This window comes from Rhinolophus sinicus, linkage group LG03, assembly GCF_036562045.2.
Source record: "Rhinolophus sinicus isolate RSC01 linkage group LG03, ASM3656204v1, whole genome shotgun sequence".
NCBI lineage: Eukaryota > Metazoa > Chordata > Mammalia > Chiroptera > Rhinolophidae > Rhinolophus > Rhinolophus sinicus.
In genome coordinates this window covers 121,268,797-121,290,326 of record NC_133753.1, presented here as the reverse complement: position 1 = coordinate 121,290,326, position 21,530 = coordinate 121,268,797, and the positions used below count along the sequence as shown (strand labels likewise).

Here is a 21,530-nt window from a genome sequence, read left to right as displayed (position 1 = left end):
AGATTAGTTTCTCCTTTACAAGAAAGTATGTTTTAAATCTGATTAAGGATAAACCACATCATTATATATTTATCAAGTGTTTCTCTATATGTGATGTCTGCTAATATCTTAATTATAAAATAGGATTTGGGGTCGAAGTGACGCCATTTAGTCCTGATCGTATTTTAAGAAATTGTGTTGAAAAATAATGTTGATTTTGGGTGATTTTTCAATAATTTTCATATAGTGTAAGTATGTTTGGAAGGCTACTGGCTTTATTCCAGACAAACTTAAAGGTCAAAAAATTTCATATAGGTTCAATTTCCATGTTACTTAAATTGGTTCTATCTACCAAACATGACTGCAGAATAATCCAAAATTACTTGAGAGCAATCTATAAGCTTTTATTAATCTGAGTCGTTCTAAATTTTAGTTAAAATTTATTATGTAAGCAAAAACTTACCAAAAGACTTAATTAAAATCCAGAGTATCATTATTGATGACAAGACCTGGTTATCATATTTTTGAAATTAATTTAATAATATTTAGAATAGCATTTATCTTTTAAAAATCAGCTTGGGTATAGTTAAGATACAGCTTTTAAAATACAACATGGATCTATCTAGGTCCTTTTACTTTGTCAGAAATAGAAGATATTATTTTGGCTTAAAGGTAGTATATTTTCAGTGACAGTCAAAAGTGAGCCAGTTTAATTCCCAATACCTAGACAGGTAGAAGCAAAGATCACCCAGATCTTTAAAGAGGGAAAAAGAAAAGGTGTACTCTAAGTGTATTTATGTCCATCCTTCTTTGATAGAGAAACCGTTTACTGTAATAGTGGGATCTTGGAAAAGGGGGGTTTAAGCTGGGAGGTGGGTGGAGTTTGGGAGAAGTGTGAGGCATCCAGGAATCTGCCTAGGAATGAAGGGATTCCCTGGGGGGGTGGAGGTAGAGGGGTGGGGTTGGGGAGACTTGTTAGTTTTTATGCATTTCATGTTATTTTTAAGATGAAAAAATGGGTCTGAATTTAGTCACTACTTTTTGAAAGTCAGTCCTCTTTTTTCCGAACATCCTGATCTTTCTAGCTCTTTCCATTCTTCTCTCTTACAGACCTTTATCTTTCAATCTCCCAGACAGGACAGGTAGACAAGGTATTGCTGACTTTGAGAAAAATATACTTTAACAAAGGGAAAGCAAAATGATGTCAAAGGCAATTAATTATTTAGGCCAGACTCAAAAATTCTTTGTGTTAATGAACCCATATAGTCCCTGTAGCCTATTTTCCATTCTAGTTTCTCCTTGTAGTTTCTTCATCTTTTATTGGACTTAGTGTATTTTACTAGTATATCATTGATGTCATGTTCTGTTTTGTCTGCCTGCATTGTAAAAGGAAAGTTTAAATTTTTTGTTTTTTTTAAACATTGTCATTTAACTGACAAATTCCATTTTGTAGAAATGACAATTTACTTTGTATATAAAATTTGAGTTTATTTTGAGCATCATATGGCAGAACCAATCTTAATTTAACTCTCACAGATTTTTTTTTCCATCTTCCTAAATTAGGATTCTGACATAAAATTGCCTGCTAGGCTTTGGAAGCTGTGAATTTAAAAACCAAAAGCTAAATCTTCAGAGTTTTGCAAAGTGGGAAGCAGGGAAGGCTTACAATAATGACTGTTAAATACTACTTCCCTCCCCCTCCACCCCAAAATGGTTTTCAGTTCCAAAGTCTTAACAGAATTGCTTAACAGAATTGACTAGTTTTGACTAACAGGTACATACTAAAAGTGACCAACAAAAAGCAAGATCAGAATCTTCTAAAATTGAATTAAATGCTCTAAAAAAATATAACATATTGACCAAAATAAAATGGATTTCCACTGTAGCAACCTTCTGACATCCATACATACATGTCATAAGATTCAATAAACTATTGTAAACCTTGAATATTTTTGTGAAGCATATTGGCAAATATTACAAACATTTTTAATAGATTCCTAGCTTTACAAAATTGAAGTTTCTCTGATATTTCCTGTGCATTTTTTTCACACCATAAGGTAACTGAGTGAATTACTTTTTTAATATTTCCATGTACGTGGTGATCAACAACTTTTTTATACAAAGCCATTTCAGGAAAAATGAAAATGTTTTTAGGCCCCCATTTAAAAATTTAAAAATGAAAATACTTTATTAAGTACCATGGAGGAAAAAAATCTGTAAACTTAACAAACTAGATTACCTACCTTACTAATTAGGAAAATGTCACTGAGTATTTGGCATAGCTTTTTGGCCACTAAGTGATTACTTTCTGGATGTGTTTGAGAAGTTGCGACAGACAGGTGGCTTTATAATTTCTTATCCTGTGATCATGGGCTATATCATGAAGCTGGGGGTACCACTTTTGGTCCCTCAATCCATAGGACTTTATCCCTGGAATACAAAATACATAATGGTCTCAGTCACTTCCCCCTCCCCCACCTTTCTTTCTTTTTAAATCAAGTATCTGTTTTCAAAGTGTGTAAAATAAGAAAAGTGGGCCTGAGAAACATGTTGGAGTCAGCTTGTGAGTTAGTTCCACCCCGCTATGTTGACATGCACAGTTATTCTGTTCTACAGTAGAACAGAGGTCACTTGTAGTGGGCAAAACTAGTACATTAAATCCATGAATGGTGTTAGTCTGCTATATTTATTTTACTCAGGCAAATCCTGTGCTAGAAATTAAAATGATAAAATGAAGATTATATAAAATGACTAGTAATTTGGAAGGCTTTACAATTTTTAAATATTCTAATTTTGATAAAAAAAATTTTAAATACCATGTTCTTGCTCATTAGAGTATTGGCATCAGCATTTCTAGTCTCTTTTGTTTAAAATTGCAGTATTAAAACACTGCCTTTAAAGCAAAGAGCAAGTCTATTAGAACCCAGATTAAAATTTATTCTACTTTATATTCAGAAATTAAAATATTGACATTTTCTATTTTGTTCAAAACATGTTTCAAGATCTGCCATTATTTTGTTAATGATTTTGAGTCTGAAACCATTTAATACTGTTTATTATGTTGATGTTCTTTCACTTCGCTATTAGGTCAAAATTGTGAATGTGCAAATAGCAACTTCCAGCCGGGAGGGTGTGTAAAGGTTTTAGTATGTACAAATTGTTCCAACTACCATCTTATGCTATATTTCAAGCTTGAAAAAATATTTTAAGATGGTAGAATGGTATTTTATGTCTTAGATGAAATAAATATTTAGATTCTTTCCTTTTTCCTTTGAGAAAGTAAATTGCTTATTGCATGAGGAAAAGGAAACTTTCAGATTTTTTGAAATACATTTTACTAGTAGCTGCTTTTTTTCAGTTTTGCTTGCACATATTTTGTTTATTTTTGGGTCTGGCAATTTAAAAACAAAATCGAAAACAAACCATATCCATCCATTACTATCTTTGTGATTCAGTGCTTGAAATTTCCGAGAGTTATGTCTGTATAAGTCTTCTATCTGTTTGGCCTCATTTTGGTATACTTGCAGACTTCATTTTGTTTTCTTTCTCTTAATTCTGTTTATTTAATCTCATGGGAGAAAAAACATGACCATTCTTTTATATACTGTACTTCATTCTTTCATCCAATTCATACTCTTAACTGCTTTGGATTCACATATTTGTTTTTGTTAGTGGAGTTGCTGCAGTTTACCTGCCATGGTGGTGCTCGAGAAAATAATATAGATGGAAACAAGTTATTTCTCCAGTAGGGTTTCATTCTTTTTATTTCTGCTTGTGTCAACTGTAAAATATTAAATCTTTAAGAACTATGTTGTACTGTCAGAAATATCTTCTTTTTATATTTTAAACTTTTTATATTTTAAATTGTATATACTACTAACAAGTCAGGTAAACTTAATTTCTGTAAATTTTAGTGTTGAAAAATTTGAGTGTTAGTAAAAGTTATCTTGTTGCTTTGAGTGTATCTTACTGAAAAAAATTTTAACTAAGATGAAAATTACACCTCTGTGTTGGAAACTGATTTACTAATGGTAAATTACCTATTTTACATTTTATTCTTTAATAAACATGTTTCAGACTTCACTTTCTGGAAGTCTGAAAAATGAAGTTGATTTTATAGCAGTTTGGGTGTTGACTACCTGGTGACATGAAGTTTTTTTTTTTTTAAGCCTTAAGTTTTTTTATATAAACATTGATAGCTCATTTAAGCATCTATTTAATGATCAACTGTCCTTCTATTCTATAGAATCTGATTTCTTAAAATGCTAGTTTAATTAAAACCCAATTTATATACACATTACAATTTTTAAATTTCATACCATTTAAATTCTTGACATTCTACAGGAAAGTATTGAACATGCTTGAGAAATAATTTGATTCTCTTAATTCATTTGCGTGTTCTGAATAGTTACCATCCTTTGCATGTCTATGGCTTGCTGCTTATGTTTAGAAGGATTGTAGTTTGTTGTACTTAGAAACTTCTTTTGGTTTTACATAATAAGAACTTGGCACATATATGCTATTTAAATCAATTGCTATATTGACTTGATGTATTCTTATTAGCAGCCAACAATCGACACCATCTTTGGTCAAAGAAACGACTTAATCTAATGAAATTTAACAGGATGACTTTTTATTCTCATTTTCTTTGCTTTAGTTTAGCTGTTCATGGTACAGGATATTCTGGTAAAGAAGGCTTCTTGACAATTATATTTGATTTGATACTGAAAAATATTATCTTAACTATAAAATATAAAGCATAGCATCCAGTAAAATACACACACACACACACACACACACACACACCCCTACCTTTTCTCTCTGTTATAAAATCCTTTAATAATAATTCATGCTTTTAAATAATATTTATATTCAAATATCTTATCAGTACCTTTTCTGTAGTCTATATATCATTGGTATCCTATATAGAAATTTCAAAGTAAAAATAGTGGTAAATCGGTTTGTTATTTAGAAAAATTACAAAATCCTTCTACCTGGAAAAATGATACTAACTCCAGGATGTTTATAAGTTTGTAAAATAATTTTTGTTCCTTTGGCAGATAACATACTTCCTGGTAAAAGGAAGAGAGCCTACAACATAGTAAAGTTATTTGAACTGAATACTTCTTTGGTCCTATACCATTCTAAATTTTTGCAGCTAGACATTGAACCTGAAATGATCCCTTTGAATATGATTCATGGTGCCCTAAGTAATATTCATTTGTATCTCCATTTTGGGGGACAGTGGGAGGAAAGTGTGGGTGTAACAAAAACTGTATTACTTCAGGTAGGTATAAATGTAGCGGTCAAACTTTTAGTTATACATCAAAAACAACCCCTATTAAATGAGAAAAATTGAATTCCCAGCCCTACTCAATCTTTAATTGGGTATGGAATGTTTTATCCATATCGACCTTATCATTGCCTATGTGGACCATATCTATTATTAATATTATTTTACTGATTTTTTCTATTATTTCCAATTCTGACTTGATAATCCATGGCTTTTATTTCATTGCTTAACAATGTTTGTATCCTTTATTCAGCAAATAGTTTACACTGGCCTATTTTGTATCAGTCAAGATTTTTCTCAGGTAACAGCTTTATTATTATTATTTTTTAATTAACAAAACAGGTAGGATTACATAAGAGAAAAAACAAAAATTACAAAAAGGGACTTTAAAATTAGTGTATCTAATTACACAAGCATTGTCTGTTATATACGTAATCTAAGCAAAGTGGAAGATTTGTTTTTGTTAATTGTCTGCTTTTGTGCAAGACGATGTATGCCACTGAACTGAGATGTGTTATTATATAGCCTGAATAAAAATTGATGAACTCTAATGGTATATATATAAATTAAACCAAACCTTAAAAATGTGAAGACTTTGATGTAGCTAATGGAGAAAAATGATGTATATTCATTTTTCTTTTTTAAGCATATTTTCTTTCAAAATTACTTCATAAAATTATAAATTTTCCTACTAAGATGAAAGCCAAATACTGTACATTAATAGTACTAGGAATTTTAAAGTTTACATACATATATACTATCTTTTATATTTATGCTATTCTTTACATTTATATTTTGTAAACTAAACATGTTGAATCTACTTGATATGACAAAATATTTGTAATCATTATATTTACTAATGCATCAAAGGTTGGACTGATCCCCATGTTGGTGTTTCGTTTTTAGGCAGAACTGTTTTCTTTGGATTGAGACTTATTTTAAAAGACTGATTTTTAATATTCTGGACTTCCCTAGAAAATTTAAATTCCCTCCACAATTTAAAAAATAATTTTAAAATATTTTTATTGTTTTGAAATGTTTTAAGGGGTTAGCCCTAAGTAAAGAAACTTATAAATAAGCATGACCTATTACTTTTAGTTTTTATTTCACAGCATATATTTATAAAAATGCCATTTTAAAATCAGAAAAACCCAAAATATATCACAATTGTTGCAAGAGATGTTTAATAAGGAAACTAATCTAAAATATGCTTCATACTTATGTGTCTGTTAATATAGTTGAAGATCTAGCTTTTGTCATTTGAATATTATGTGTAATATCTAAGTAGTACAGTTTAATTTGTATTTAAATCTTTACATTGTTATCATTGCATGTGTTCACTGTATTTTTTTAATGTGTCAACTGTTTTCTCTTTATAGATTAGTATTTCAAAGTAACCATCCCATACCAATTCAAACTACCATCTTGTCTCTAAGCTTGTTATATGAAAACCTTTTATCATTGTCCTCCATTTTTAGTGCTTTGATGAGCTACATCTGAGTTGTACATTTTCTTTTTCTTTTATTTGCTTCTGTATACAGGCTGGCTTAGCGGGAGCTCCAGCCCGTGCTGTATCAGCTGTAAAGAATATGAATCTTCCTGAGATCCCAAGAAATATTAACATTGGTGACATCAGTATAAAAGTGCCAAACCTGCCCTCTTTTAAATAAAAAATTTTAAAGGCCACTCCCAGGTAAAATCCAGGGGGAAAAGTCATCTAAGTTTACCATGCAGTTGTTTACCAAAAATAGAGGAGGAGAGTCTTAACTTTTGCTCTTGGATTTAAGTCAAGGTACTGTATAGAAGTTGTGTAAAATCAGTATGGCGGTTCAATGTTGCTTTTCTTGCTCAGTGATTTTGAAGAAATTGAGTAGTTCCGGTGTGATTTTGTTTCTTTTTTTTTTTTTTCTTAATTGCATTCCTATGCCCACTAAGGCATGCCTCTCTATGTATTGGCTACAACAGTATTTCAAAAAGTGTTTGAGACATTTCTTTAAATTATGTATAATCCATAATGTTGCTGTTTTGTATGGATCACAGGTGCAGCATTCCTTAATTATTTCTGTTATTTGTCACGATTGTTATTTAAAGAACCAAGTATGTATTGCATGAAAACATTATGACCTTTTTCTCTTAGTTTAAATAAACTCCAAGGTAACTGGACTTCTAAAGCACCTTTCTGTTTGCCTGATATCTACTTTAGCAATAATTTTTTTTACGACCCTCTGACTCAACAAAGTAAATAAAACTATATTTTATCACTGTTAAGAAGCTGTTAATGTTGATTTTTTAAAATTTATATTTACGTTTTTACTATTCAGAAACTCACTGAATTATTGTAAAGCTCAGTTATTTCACAATCGAGTAGTGTACTGTGGTACCTCGGTTTTCGAACATGATCTGTTCCCGAAGACCATTCAAGTTCTGAAACGTTCGAAAACAGGTGCGGTTTCCTCATAGAAAGTAATGGGAAATGGATTAATCCATTCCAAACCTTTAAAATCAACCCCTAAAACCGCAAACTTAGCATGAATGTTACTATCTAATGATACCATAGATCCATGAAATTTACAGCGTTTGTAAACCGAAATATTCGTCAACGGAGACATTCGAAAACTGAGGTACCACTGTATCTCATAGCACGTTGTGTAGGATGAGATCTAGAGTGAGAGATGACAAATCTTTTTCTAAAAATTGCAAAATCTGTTTTATACATATAAGTTTAAACCTTGCATCTGAGCCCTTCTTGCTCAGAAAATGAAAAGCTAAATTATTTTCTTAAGTCCTAACACTCTCATATTGTGATTTCTCATAATTGGCCCACATTTTCTTATTTGGTCTTGTATATCTTGTGAACCATGAGTGGGGTCCCTCTTCTAGCTAGACTAAGATTTTCCTACGGTTCTAGTCCTCCCTCCTCAAATGTTCTCTTGGAAACATTTCCTTAGATTTGTGGTATGTATGAATTTTACTCCAAGCTCTGGAATGTAAGAAAAATCACTTTATTTTTTCTTAAATAAAATTAATCTGACTCTAAGCCTCATCTTGTTAAGGCAACAGAAAATTCAGTCTGTGATTATTGGGATTTCTGTCAGTTCACAGAAAACAAGTGATCCCCCTGTCTAGTCAAGTACCCACCTGACACTATACATAGTTATTACCATATTCTTGACTATATTCGGTATGCTTTACATCCCCATGACTATTTTGTAACTACCAATTTGTAATTATTAACCCCTTTACCTTTTTCAGCCTGCCCCCAACACTCCTCCCATCTATCACTCGAATAAATCTAGTACACACCTGACACCATACATAGTTATTATAATATTGACTATATTCCTTATGCTGTACCCTACATCCCGATAACTACTTTTTAACAACCAATTTGTACTTCTTAATCCCTTTCCCTTTTTCACCTATCCCCCAACCCTCCTCCCATTAAACCATTAAAATAGTCTCTGTGTCTTTGAATTTGTTTCTGTTTTGTTTGTTTGTTTCTTTTGTTCTTTAGATTCCACATAAAAGCGAAGTGACGTAGCATCTGGCTTTCTTTTTCTGGCACTCCACTCAGCACAGCACCCTCCAGGTCCATCCATGCCGCCACAGATGGCAAGAACCCATTCCCTTCCATTGCTGATCAATATTCCACTGTATATATGTACCACCTCCTCTTTACTCATTTATCCATTGACAGACACCAAGGCTGCCTCCACATTTTGGCCATTGTAAACAATGCTGCAGTGAACACATGGATGCATGGATCCCCTCAAAGTAGCGTTTTGGGTTTCTTCAGATAAATACCCGGAAGTGGAATTACTGGGTCCTTGTTTGTCTCTTGTTGTAGCCTTTGTTTTAGAGTCTCTCTTGTCTGGTATAAATATTGCCACCCAAGCATTTTTGTTTATTTTCATTTTCATAAAATATATTTTCCAGACCTTTACTTTCTCTGTGTGTCTTTCAATCTGAAGTGAGTCCCTTGTAGGCGGCATATGTAAGGGTTTTGTTTTCTTATCCATTCAGCCTTTCCATGTCTTTTGATTGGAACACTTAATCTATTTACATTGAAAGTAACTTTTGATAGATATGTAGTTATTGTCATTTTATTCATATTTTTTGTTTCTTTTTTTTGGTCTTAAAGCAGTCCCTCTAAGATTCCTTGTAATACTGATGGTATTACCTTGATGGTGAGGAACTCCTTTAGCTTTTTCTTGTCTAGGAAGCTCTTTATCTCTCCATCAATTCTAAGTGATAGTTTTGCTGGATAGAGTATCTAGGTTGTAGGTCCTTGCTTTTCATCACAATGAATATCTCTTACCAGTCCCTTTTGGCCTGCAGAGTTTCTGTTGAGAAATCAGCTGACAATCTTATCAGAGCTCACTTGTAAGTAATTAGTTCCCTTTTCTCTCACTGCTTTTAAGATTCTCACTTCATCTTTAACCTTTGCTGTTTTAATTTTGATGTGTTGAAGTGTGAGCCTGTTTGATTCCATGTTATTTGGGACTCTCTGTACTTCCTGGGCTTGTATAGTGTTTCCCCAAAAATAAGACCTAGCCAGATAATCAGCTCTAATGTGTTGGAGCAAAAATTAATATAACACCCAGTCTTCTTTTACTATACTATAAGACCGGATATAATATAATATAATATAATATAATATAATATAATAATATAATATACTACTGGGTCTTATCGTAATTTTTGGAGCATTAATATTAATGCTCCAAAAGATTCATTAGAGCTGATTGTCTGGCTAGGTCTTATATTTGGGGTAACACGGTATGTCTATTTCCTTCACCAGGTTAGGGAAGTTTTCAGTCATTTCTTCAAATAGGTTCTCAATGCCTTGCTTTCTCTCTTCTCCTGGTATCCCTATGATGCAAATGTTGTCACGCTTGATGTTTTCCCAGAGGTCTCTTAAACTTTCCTCATTTAAATTTTTTTTTTATCTTTTTACTGTTTCAGTTGGGTGTTTTCTGCTACCCTGTCTTCCAAATTGCTGATTCGATCCTCTGCTTTATTTAGTCTGCTGGTGATTCCTAGTGCATTCTTCATTTCAGTTATTATATTATTCATTTCTTACTGGTTCTTTTTTATAGTTTCTGTGTCCTTTTTTATGCTTGCTATCTCCTTGTTGAGGTTCTCACTAAGTTCCTGAGCATCATTATACCCATTGTTTTGAACTCTGTACCTGGTAGGTTGCTCATCTCCTTTTCATTTAGTTCTTTTTTGGAGTTTTCTCCTGCTTTTTCATTTGGGATGTACTTCTTTGTTTCCTCATTTTGGCTGCCTCTCTGTGTTTGTTTCTATGTATTTGGTAGATCTGCTACATCTCCCAGTCTTGGTTGGATGGTCTTACATAGGTGCCCTGTGGGGCCCAGTGGTTCAGTCTTCCTGGTCACCTGTGACGTGTATTCCAGGAGTGTCCCCTTTGTGGGTTGTGTGCCCTCCCTCCTGTTACAGTCAAGCCTTGATTGCTATTTGCACATCAGTGGCTGGGAATGACCTGACCCTCAGGCTGACTGGCTATGGGGTTTCGCCATGTCCACAGCTTATGGGCTGCTGTGCAGTAGGCTTACCCCTTGGAGTGGGATTCTCCCCAGTGGGCTCTGGTGCCTGTTGAGACCGTACTTTGGGTGTGCTGCTTGTGGGTCTAATTGGGTGGTACTCTGCTGTGTTCTGAAGCCATTCCCCAAGTATGCTATTTCTGGGTCTTTTTGGCAGGGGCTCTGTTGCATGCCCAGGTCATCCATTGCTTGTGACTGGCCAGGGACAACCTACCTGGTAGGAGCTACAAAACAATTGGTGGTTGGTCACTGGCTGTACTAAACCTGGAGGCCTATCAGAGAGGCCACGCTGTGAACCAGGGATGGCTGCCACCAGTACTGGGCCTGAAGTAGCTCTGCAAAAGCCAGGACACTCCGAGGCCTGCTGCCACCTGCCCACTCCTGTAAGTTTCAGCCACTTTTAAAGCCTCATGCGGTACACAAATTGGGTGATGCGGGGTCTCGGAGTCACTAGAATGATCACCAGCTTACTGTGGGTTCTGGTTTGGTGCCAGTGCTGAACCTGGAGCTACTCAGCAAAAGTCTCGGAGCACACTGAGGTCAGCCACTGCCCTCCTGGGGCCCATGGACCCCTGATAGTTGTCCAAGAAAGAGTGCAATGCAGGCAGGGCTGGCTGCAAATGAGGAAGTGCCTCAGACCAATTTAGATTCAGATTGGCCATGGGCATGGGGAGAGGGCTCCACACAGGAAAGATGGCACCCTCCTGCCAGCTGCGTAGGAGGAGGACTCCACACAGGGAAATGGCAAGTGTTCCTCCAGTCCTCGCCTCGAAGCCGCACAACTCAGTCTCTCCCCATATGTCTTCAATGCCCTCCGAGTCACTGACCCTCCACCAGAGCCCAGGGTGAGTCCTGCAAGCCAATGAGTAAGTGTGTGGACCCTTTAAAAGGACATCTCAGTTTCCTGCAGCCTTCTGTCCCACCTGGATGGTTGGAATCCCCACTGTTTTACATAGCCAAATGTGGGAGCTCCTCTTCCTGGTACCAGTATTCCAGGCTGTGGGGCTGGTGTCCTTGCTCCTCTGGGGGGAACCTCCATAGCCAAGATATCCCTACAGATTTTCAACCACCACGTGGAGGTTTGGGGCCAGCCTATTCTGCATTTCCACCCCTACCGGTCTTGATGTGGATACTTCTTTATACACTTAGTTATAGGACTTCTGTTCAACTAAATTTGAGATGGTTCTCCAGGTTGATCTGTGATTTAGTTGTAATTTTGATGTGTTCACGGAGGAGGCGAGCACAGTGTTTAAATACAACTCCATCTTGGATCGCTTTGTTGCCTGACTGTCTTTGAACTGGGACATTGGCTTTTTCCTGCCTTTGGACGTGAGCTGAAACATTGACTCATCCTCGGTCTCAAGCCTGCCTACTTTCAGACTGGAACTATATCATGGGTTCTGGTTCTCAGGCTTTTGGACTCAGACTGGTTCTCCATCTTAGGTTCTCCTGGGTCTCCAGCTTGCCAACTCACCCTGGAGATCTTAGGACTTGTCAGCCTCCATAATCACATGGGCCAATTCTTAGTAATAAATTTCTTTAAATAAAATAAAATCATGGTATTGGTGAAATTTTTTGAAGAAATAAAAGATTTATTATAAAAGTCGGTTTGAGTTTGAAGGCTGGAAAAACCTGATATTCTAGTTCAAAGGCAGTCAGGCAGGAGGAATTCTCTTACTTGGCTGAGGGTCAGCCTGTTTAGTCTATTCAGAACTTCAACTCATTGGAGGAAGCCCACCCCCATGGAGGGCATTCTGCTTTATTAGGTCCACTGATTTAAGTATGAATCTCATCCAAAATCACCCTCATAGCCACACCCAGAGTGTTTGACCAGATGTCTGATCATGGCACAGTCAAGTTGACACAAAATTATCGCAGTATGCTACCAGTTAAGAAAAAGGGAGAGAGAGTATTTCTGTTTATATTTTTAAATAGAAGTATAAACCATATATATTTTTAAAAATACACCTATCGTGAGAAGGATAGAAGCTAGACTTCTTAGAATGTATCTTGTTTTTGACCCATGTAAAGATTTTACACTATTAGTAATTGAAATTAAAAAAAAAAAAAAAAAAAACTCCTAAAAATTGAAAGCAAAGCAAATGAATAATAGCTGGTGGCATAATCACCCAGAGAGGAACTATTTCACATGACTTTAAAACACTTGACTAAAGACAAAAAGACTTGTCCTCCCCAAAATTAAATTATTTTCTGTAATCCTGGTTTGGTGACATGTTAAAATTATGAGGCTGTGTGTGTGGTTTGTGGGTAAAGGAGAAAGTGTCCTGGGGCTTGTAGTGGATACTCTGGGCCACTCATTCCCTCAGCTCCCAGCAGTGTTGGTGGCTGAGAACACTCAGCTTAGTTGCTCTCCAAGAACTGCCTCAACTGAAAAGAGCTACTTCATCCAAAAATCATGATTCTTCTCCAAAGATGTCCTACATCCAGCCTCCTTGGCTAAAGCAGGACAAGTCTGAAAGGCCATCCCTACTAAAGAGCAGCTACCTGTGGGATCAGCCAAGGCCTTCGTCGTGACTGCATTACAATTTAACTTGGCCCTACATTTCATTCTACTTCCTTCAGACCACACAGGCTTTGATCCCAATGGCATACCACAGTGAGCATCTTGCATGCAAATCTTTCTCTCAGTCTGTTTTCCCAGGAAGCCCATCTACGACAATTATAGTCAAGAATGGTCTGAAGAAGCAGATTCTAAAATGAGATTTTGGAGCTGGTAACCCCGTGGCAGGCTGGCAATGGAGCGGGCAGGTGGAGCCTGGGTCACCAGTAGCATGCCATAGCAATGTAATTGTGGAAACTTTCACTGGTAGTGAACTAGGATGGGATACTAGGAATACCCTGATAGGGACAACGTCTCAGGCATTTGAGAAGTTCTAGAGAGGTGGTAACTGTAAAGAGTGTGGAATTAGATGGCTGTTGTTGGGGTCAATCAATGCATTAGAGAAATGCTGAGGATGATTAATCACCAGGTAAAAGCTATGTGTGAAATCCAGAGGGCATCCTTGACAGTATATAAAGACTCTCATCTCCTGCAGCTGGAGGAGAGAAAAAGCAGAGGCTCAGGCCCAGGACTTAACTGTAAGATTGGCAGAGCTCTAGAGAAGGTTGGATTCCAGCCCTATCATGTCTGCTAAGCCATGGTCAGGGACATGATTGCAAAAAGAATAGGACGGTGAGACGGAATGAAGACACCTAGGTTACGCACACTAAAACCTTGGATATGGACCTAGAGAAGTAGCCCACTTCTTCCTGTTAGGCTCCCACTCACTCCCTTCCTCCCCTTGCTTGAAGAGGATGCAGAAGCTTCTACCTTGCAGGATATCATGCCCCCTCTTCACCTTCTCTCACCACCAAGCCAATAACTAGGGTCAAGACATAACCTAATTGGGCCAGGGAAGTGCTGGGCCTGCCAAAATTGCTACAGAACCTTGCCAAAATAAGCCTGGAGGAGCTGAAAGAAAATATATAAGCCTGGATCATGAGGGTTCTGGGTCAAGGGAGAAGGAACATAAAGTTGAGTGAGGGAAAGTTTGTTTATATGTAAGCACTCTCCAATGATAAAAGATTTAACACTCTGGCAGGGATTTGGAGAGACAGTGCTGATACACAGCTGGAAAATGCCTGAGCCACTTAGCTTGGCCCAGTTAAAAGAAGTGTAACAGAACTTCCAAGGCAGACAAGGGGAAGAAGGAATCAAAAACTTCAGAGAAGTGTGCGTGCTAGAGTGAATACACTGTGTAAGGCAAGAAAGCCCAGAGGTTCTTCCTTTTATCAAAGCTATAAGGATGTGCTGTTTAAAGGGACACCAGCATCGTTTACACGCTCAGGAGTGGTTTTCTTCTGAAGGCCTGGACTGATGGTAGGAAATTCTGTTACTGAGCTAGGTGCCCTCATAACAATGGGGATGAGATCCTGAAATAATAAATGCCAGATTGTGGCACTTAACTGTCAGGAGCAGAGGGTCAATTATCTTAATGAACGAACTGCAAGGTCAGGGTGGCAGCCAAAGTTCCTGATCTGCAGAGAGCTATTGAGAGGATTAGTGGAACCAGCAGGTACAAGACAGATGGCCCGCCAGTAAGGGCACTGCCCAATCTATATAATCAAAAGAAATAAAAAATGGATTATCAGGAGGCTGCGAGCAGCCACCGCAATAAAAAATCATGAAGTCTTGTTCAGTTTCTGGTCCTGAGCCAGTTCCGACCCAGAACTCATTGACAGAGGAAGGACCCTGCACACCATGGCAAGCGGATCCGTGAATGATTTTCCTACTGCTTCCCCAAAGAGTCTTACTTGGGCAACCAAACATTGGGAAATGGAAAATACTCAATATTTTGAGGATTATTGGGCACAGTTTCCAAGTTGACACTGATAATTAGGGAGCAAACATCATCATGTCCATTTGTCCCTATTACACTGGGAGCATTTGGGGTTGCTAGGTAATAAATTTAGTCTTGACCTGCATCTAGCTCATAGTGAGTCCACTGTAACCAAAGATCCAACTAGTGGTCATTTCCCCCCTCCATGAATATATCTAACCATGATGGACACACTCGTGTTGGGAAAATTTCCATAGTGGTTCCTTAGTCTGGGATAAGAGCTATTTTAGAAAGAAATGCTAAGGGGAAGCTTTGAAATTGCCCTCATACTCTCAGCTAAGATAATAAGTAATAGCAGTATTATCTTGGGGAGAAGGGAGAGGTTAGTGCCACACTTAAAGACCTAAAAGATGGAAAAATGGTGGTCTCCATCACATACCCATTTAATTAACCAGTCTGTACTCTACAGATGGAACCTGGAGGAAGACAGTGGACGACCACAAACTTGACCAAGTGATAGGTCCAATTGTAGCTGCTGTTCCAGATGTGATATCTTTGTTAGGGCAGATCAACAAGGTAGATGGTATGTGGCCATTGATCTAGCAAATGCCTTCTTTTCCATCCCTGTTAGGAGGGAGGACCAGAAAGTTCATGTTCTGGGTGCACTGCAGTGTTAATGTCAACTCTCCTGCCCTCAGTCATAATATAGTCAGAAGGGATCTAGGTCATCTGGACATACTATCACATCGGACCACATATTGGTAACATTGTGTTGTGTCACCTGAACTGGATGAACAAAGAGTTGCAAGCACATGGAAGGCCTTAGTAAGATACATGACCTCCATGGATGGGTCACGGACCTGCCATATCAGTGAAGTTTTGAGGGATCCAATAATCTAGGGTATGCCAGAATATCCCTTTCAAAGTAAAAAACAAAGTATTGTAATTTCACACCTCTCCCACTCAGAGGTAAGCCACAGTGGATGGTATTCTCAAAGTGCCTTGGATTCTCATGTCAGCATATTTCAGACTGGGAACACTATTTCAGCCCTTTTATGCAAATAGCTTCTAGCTTTGAGTGAGGCTCAGAACGGAATGATCTGCCACAGGTCCAGGCTGCAGTGCTAGTCATCCTTCCTGCCGGACCATACTACCTGACCGGCCCCATGACAGAGCTGACCATTCCAGAAGAAGGTGCCATGTGGTGTTTATGGCATGCCCCAGTTGGAGAATTACAGCATAGAGTCTGCAACTAGACCATGCCACCTGTATTGGAAAAATTACACACCATTTGAAAAAATAGTTCTTGGGTGCTTCTGGCCCCTCGTTGAGACAAGCATCTAATTGTAGAAGTGATCATACATCCAGTACTGAGCTGGGATATGTCACAAAATCATAAGGTTAGGCAGACCCAGCAACAATCTATAGTAAGATGCCAGTGGTGCATGGGAGAGAATGGAGCCAGAGGGCACAAATAAGCTGCACAAGTCCTGACCCCAGTTTCATTCCCCACTGTTGACCAGTGCCTCTCCTTCAGCTCCAGGGAAAGTATGGTGAGGAAAAATCCTTCCAGTGGGTGAGCTTTGGGTTCTTTACATGGGCATCTACTTTATGTGACAATAAAAGTGGCCCAAGGACTCATAGGCAATAGATATATATGACTTACAGGCAATAGCTAACGGCTTGGCAGGTTAGCCAAAGACCTGGAAGGAGAAATATTGGAAGATCAAAGACAAGAAAGTTTGGGTAAGAGGTATGTGGCTAGAGCTATAGGAAGGAGCATGAAACTATGAAGATTTTTGAATCAACAGTATGTTACCCACCAGAGATCATCTATCACAGAAAAGACACTACGAAATAGAATGACTTAGCGAAGTATCAGTGTGCCTCTGTTTATTGGCCACTGCAGTGTGTGGTATAATGGGAGCTAGAATGAAGTAGCCAGGGGTGGAGGCTACCCATGGGTCCGACAGCACGGGCTCCTGCTCACCAAGGCTGATGTTGCCACTGCTGTGTCAAATGTCCTATCTACCAGTAAGTGACCAACACTGAGCCCCTGATACAGCACCTTCCCTTGAGAAAACCAAGCAGCCACCTACTGGTAAGTAACTTTGGACCCCTGCCAATTTAGAAAGGGGAGTAAATTAATCCTGACTATAATTTACCCATAATTTGGGTATGAGCTTTTCTTTCCTGGCCGCCTAGCCACAGCCAACATCACTACCCAAGGACTTACAAAGGGTTTGATCGACCTACCTAGGATCCTACGTTGCACCACAAAGGACTAAGGAATCCACTTTACAGCAAAAGAGGTGCAGCAGTGAATTCAGAACCATGAGATCTACTGATCTTGTCATTTGCTGCCAAACTCAGAAGCTGCTTGACACAGCAATGGAATAGCCTTTTAAAAAGAAACACTTGAGGCATCAGCTTGAAGATGATACTGTGAAGATGGGGCAACCTTCTGCACGATGTAATGTACCCTAAATTGACAACCACAATATGGCCCTGTGTTCTCAATGGGTAGACTACCTGGGTCCAGGCACTAAGGAGTGGAAGTGACACCACTTATCCCACTCCCAGTTCCTCACAGGGGAGTCTGTACTCCTGCCCTCACAATTCCAGGATCTATGGGTATAGAGGTCTTGGTTCCCAGAAAGGAAATGCTTCCTCCAGTGACGCAACATGGGTCATATTAACCTTTAATCTCTAGCTGCTCTCCAGTTATTTCAAGTTCCTTTTATCAAAAGACCAGTTGGCAAAGAAGAGTCTCTATCTTCCAATCCTCCACAGCTCATTGAAGTTTGACCCAAAAAGTGTCTTGCAGAGTACCCAAAATAATAGCTAGCATGCTATTTTGGAGATAGATTTCATTATCACATTTTGGAGATAGGATCCTGCTGCTGGGTTTCCAGGTGCTGACTTAATATAGCTCACTCAAACTCCAAAATGAGATGTTAAAATGTGTGTGAGTGTGTGTGTGTGTGTGTGTGTGTGTGTGTGTGTGTGTGTAGGGGGCTCAAACTGAAGGGTAACTGAGTATCGCAGGTGAAGAAGAGGTGAGGATACCTATTAGGCTACTACCCATGTAAGATCACAGAATTTGGAAACATAATTTGTTAGAATTACCTCTGTAATAGTTTGCACCCTATGACTTGACAGGGAGTGATGGCAGCATCATGGTGCTGTAAGACATTTCTCCTTCCACCCACCCCCACCCCCACTCTTTTTAAAGAAGTGGTGAAAGAGAAGTTTATTAGGACAGAGAGTACACTCCAAAGAGTTAGTAGGGGGCCCGAGCACCTCCTTTCCCATTTTTTAAAAAACAGATTAGACATCCATCCAAATAAAAGTGCCTCAATGGGAGATGTGGGATCCAACAATTTATGCTAAGGGACCTGAGAGGATTCTTGCCTACCCGTGCTTTCAAAAATGGACAAACATACCTGGTAAGGGCTGAAGATCCAAGGGAATCAGTGAACCTGCCCCGTCCCTGCTCACCCCAGTAGGGGAAAAACCTGGAGAGTGCTGGCCTGTTCAGATACAGGTGAGACAGAATTTGTAGAAAAGTCCAGTCTGCCTGAGGTGAGATCTCAGTGCATCATTGGAGTGGAAAGGGGAGGAGTTTGTACATAGGAGAGGGAGACTCTGCCAGAGCCCTACACACCTTCTCCCCCTCCTTCCTCCCTGGGACTGCATGGGGCTAAGCTGTCAAGTGTTGTGGAAAACTGTGTGTGCCCAGTTTTGCGGGTTCTGGCTGGAGAAACCTGTTTCTCCAGCAGCACCCAGAATACTGAGGCAGAACCTCCATGACTGGGGGAAAGAAGAAAGAGAAGGAAGCGGATAAGAATATCAAAGGGCATTAAAGAAACATGGTTCCTGCTGACTGCTTCAGGACTTCAGCAGGAACACTACCGACAAGGCTTTGGGAGTTTCCCATTTGAGAAACTCCCCACTGGGTCCCCAATGCCCCCAAGTGAAACCCACACCTTCCTTGACTCTGTGGCAGTTCCTTGCGAGTGCTCCTGAGTGCAGCAGTGAAAGCAGGTCTAGCAATCGCAGTGCTCTCAGAAAAACGGATCAGGGTCTGTGGGCAATGGAGAAACCACAAACTGGAGCTGTGGCGCCACCTTCTGGGAATAAAAGAAAGGTTTCCAGTAGTCGGCCTAGTGAGTTATAACAGGAGAGATGTAAAAGCTGAAGAATTCTGCCACAAGAGGGAGCAAGAGGGTGGAGCAGGTCTATCCCTTAAAAAGCTGAAGAAACCCCAAATACAGCAACAGCAATGATATGAAGGCAACCGATAAAGAATTAAGAAAGGTGTCTGCCACTTCAAACGGGAAAAACCAATGCAAAAATGCAAGCAGCATGTTTAATCAAGAAAATATGGCACATAAAAAAGATATAAATATCCAAAAGCATAGCTCAAAACTAGAATACTGTGATCTAGCTGATAAAGAATTTAGAATAGCTGTTTTGAAGAAATTCAATGAACTACAAGAAAACTCAGAAAGACAAGTCAATGATATTAGGGGGAGAAACATGAACAAACAAAATGAACTCTTTACCAAAGAGATAAAAATCATTAAAATAAACCAAAGAGAAATTCTGGAGCTGAAGAATTCAGTGAATGAGATGAAGACTACAACAGAGAGTATCTGAAGTAGAATAAAACATATGGAAGATAGAATAAGTGACTTAGAGAATAGGGATTTAGAAATAACAGAAGTGAACAACAATGAAAAAAGAAAAAAGAGCAAAGAAAGCCCTAGTGACTCGATCAAAAGGGCAAATATTAGAATAATTGGGATTTCAGAATGAGAAGAGAGGGCGAAGGAGACAGACGTTATTTAAAGAAATAATAGCTGAAAACTTCCCAAACCTGGGAAAAGACTTTGACATCCAAGTTCATGAAGATAATAGATCACCAATTTCAAAAGGTAAGCATAAACAGAGGGATCAAAGAAAAAGTGAAAGTACAAAACAACCAGAAAGCAATCAATAAGATGACAGTAATAAATCCTTTCATATCAATATTTACTCTAAATATAAATAGATTGAATTCACTAATCAAAAAGCACAGAGTTGCTGGATGAATAAAACAAGACCCAACTATATGCTGCTAACAGGAGATCCACTTCAGTTTTAAGGACTTACATACTCTCAAAGTGAAGGGATGGGAAATATATTCCATGCAAGTAGGGACTAAAAGAAGGCTGGGGTAGATATACTTATATCAAACAAAATAGACTTTAAGCCAAAAAAATGGTAACAAGCGACAAAGAAGGTCATTATATAATGATAAATGGGTCAATACACTAAGAAGACATAATAATCATAAATATTTATGTACCCAACATCTAAATAAGCAAATCCTAACAGATCTGAAGAGAGAAATAGACAATACAATAATAGTAGGAGACTTCAGTACCCCACTTTCAGCAATGAATAGATCATCTAGACCAGGGGTGTCCAAACTTTTTTCAACGTTTTTCACCAAAGGCCATATGCGGTAAAATACACAAACAGTCGGGCCACGCACTCAAGGTGAAGTATGTATTGCCTCACCTGGTTTATTTAAGAAAACTAAATATATTTTTGGAATTTGCTGCGGGCCAATTAACAATGGATCATGGGCTGCAGTTGGCCCGCAGGCCGCAGTTTGGACACCCCTGACCTAGACAGAAAATCAGTAAGAAATATTGGAATTGAATCATACTTTAGGTCAAATGGACCTAACAAACGTATATAGAACATTCCTTCCAATAGCAGCAGAACACACATTCTTCTAAAGTGCACACAAAACATTCTCCAGAATAGATTATATGATAGAACAAAAACAAGTCTTAGCAAATTTCAGAAGATTGAAATCATACCAACTAACTTCTCCTACCACATGGTATGAAACTAGAAATCGACAACAAGAGGAAAGCTTGAAAATTTACAAATATGTGGAAACTGAACAACACACTCTGAACCAATGGGTCAAAGAAGAAATCAAAAGGGAAATTAAAAATATCTTGAACCAAATGAAAATGGAAACACAACATGTCAAAATCTATGGAATGCTGCAAAAGCAGTTGTGAGAAGGAAGTTTATAACAATAAAAGCATACATTAAGAAATGAGAAAGATCTAAAATGAACAACCTAACTTTACATCTCAAGGAACTGGGAAAAAAAAGAATAAATTAATCCCAAGTTAGCAGAAGGAAGGAAATAATATAGATCAGAGTGGCAGTAAATGAAACAGAGACCAATAAAACAATAAAAAAGATCAACAAAACTAAGCTGACTTTTCGAAAAGATAAACAAAATTGACAGAACTTTAGCTAGAACCAATTTAAAAAAGA

General features: G+C 38.0%; 1 protein-coding gene across 6 annotated transcripts in view; it reads left to right on the top strand.

Moving 5' to 3' along the window:
* Nucleotides 1-7,446, top strand: part of AP3S1 (adaptor related protein complex 3 subunit sigma 1) — a 64,643-nt gene extending 57,197 nt beyond the window's left edge. For 2 of the 6 annotated variants that reach the window (XM_074328585.1, XM_019727834.2), the window contains one exon: nt 6,814-7,446. In XM_074328585.1, the coding sequence (XP_074184686.1) occupies nt 6,814-6,942 (129 nt within the window). In that variant the 3' untranslated portion in view covers nt 6,943-7,446. Of the gene's footprint in view, nt 1-1,089; nt 1,131-5,525; nt 5,574-6,813 lie in introns of all 6 variants that reach the window. The other 4 variants (XR_002137042.2, XM_074328587.1, XM_019727835.2 and 1 more) reach the window with 4 other exon arrangements.
* The last annotated feature ends 14,084 nt before the right edge of the window (nt 7,447-21,530 follow it).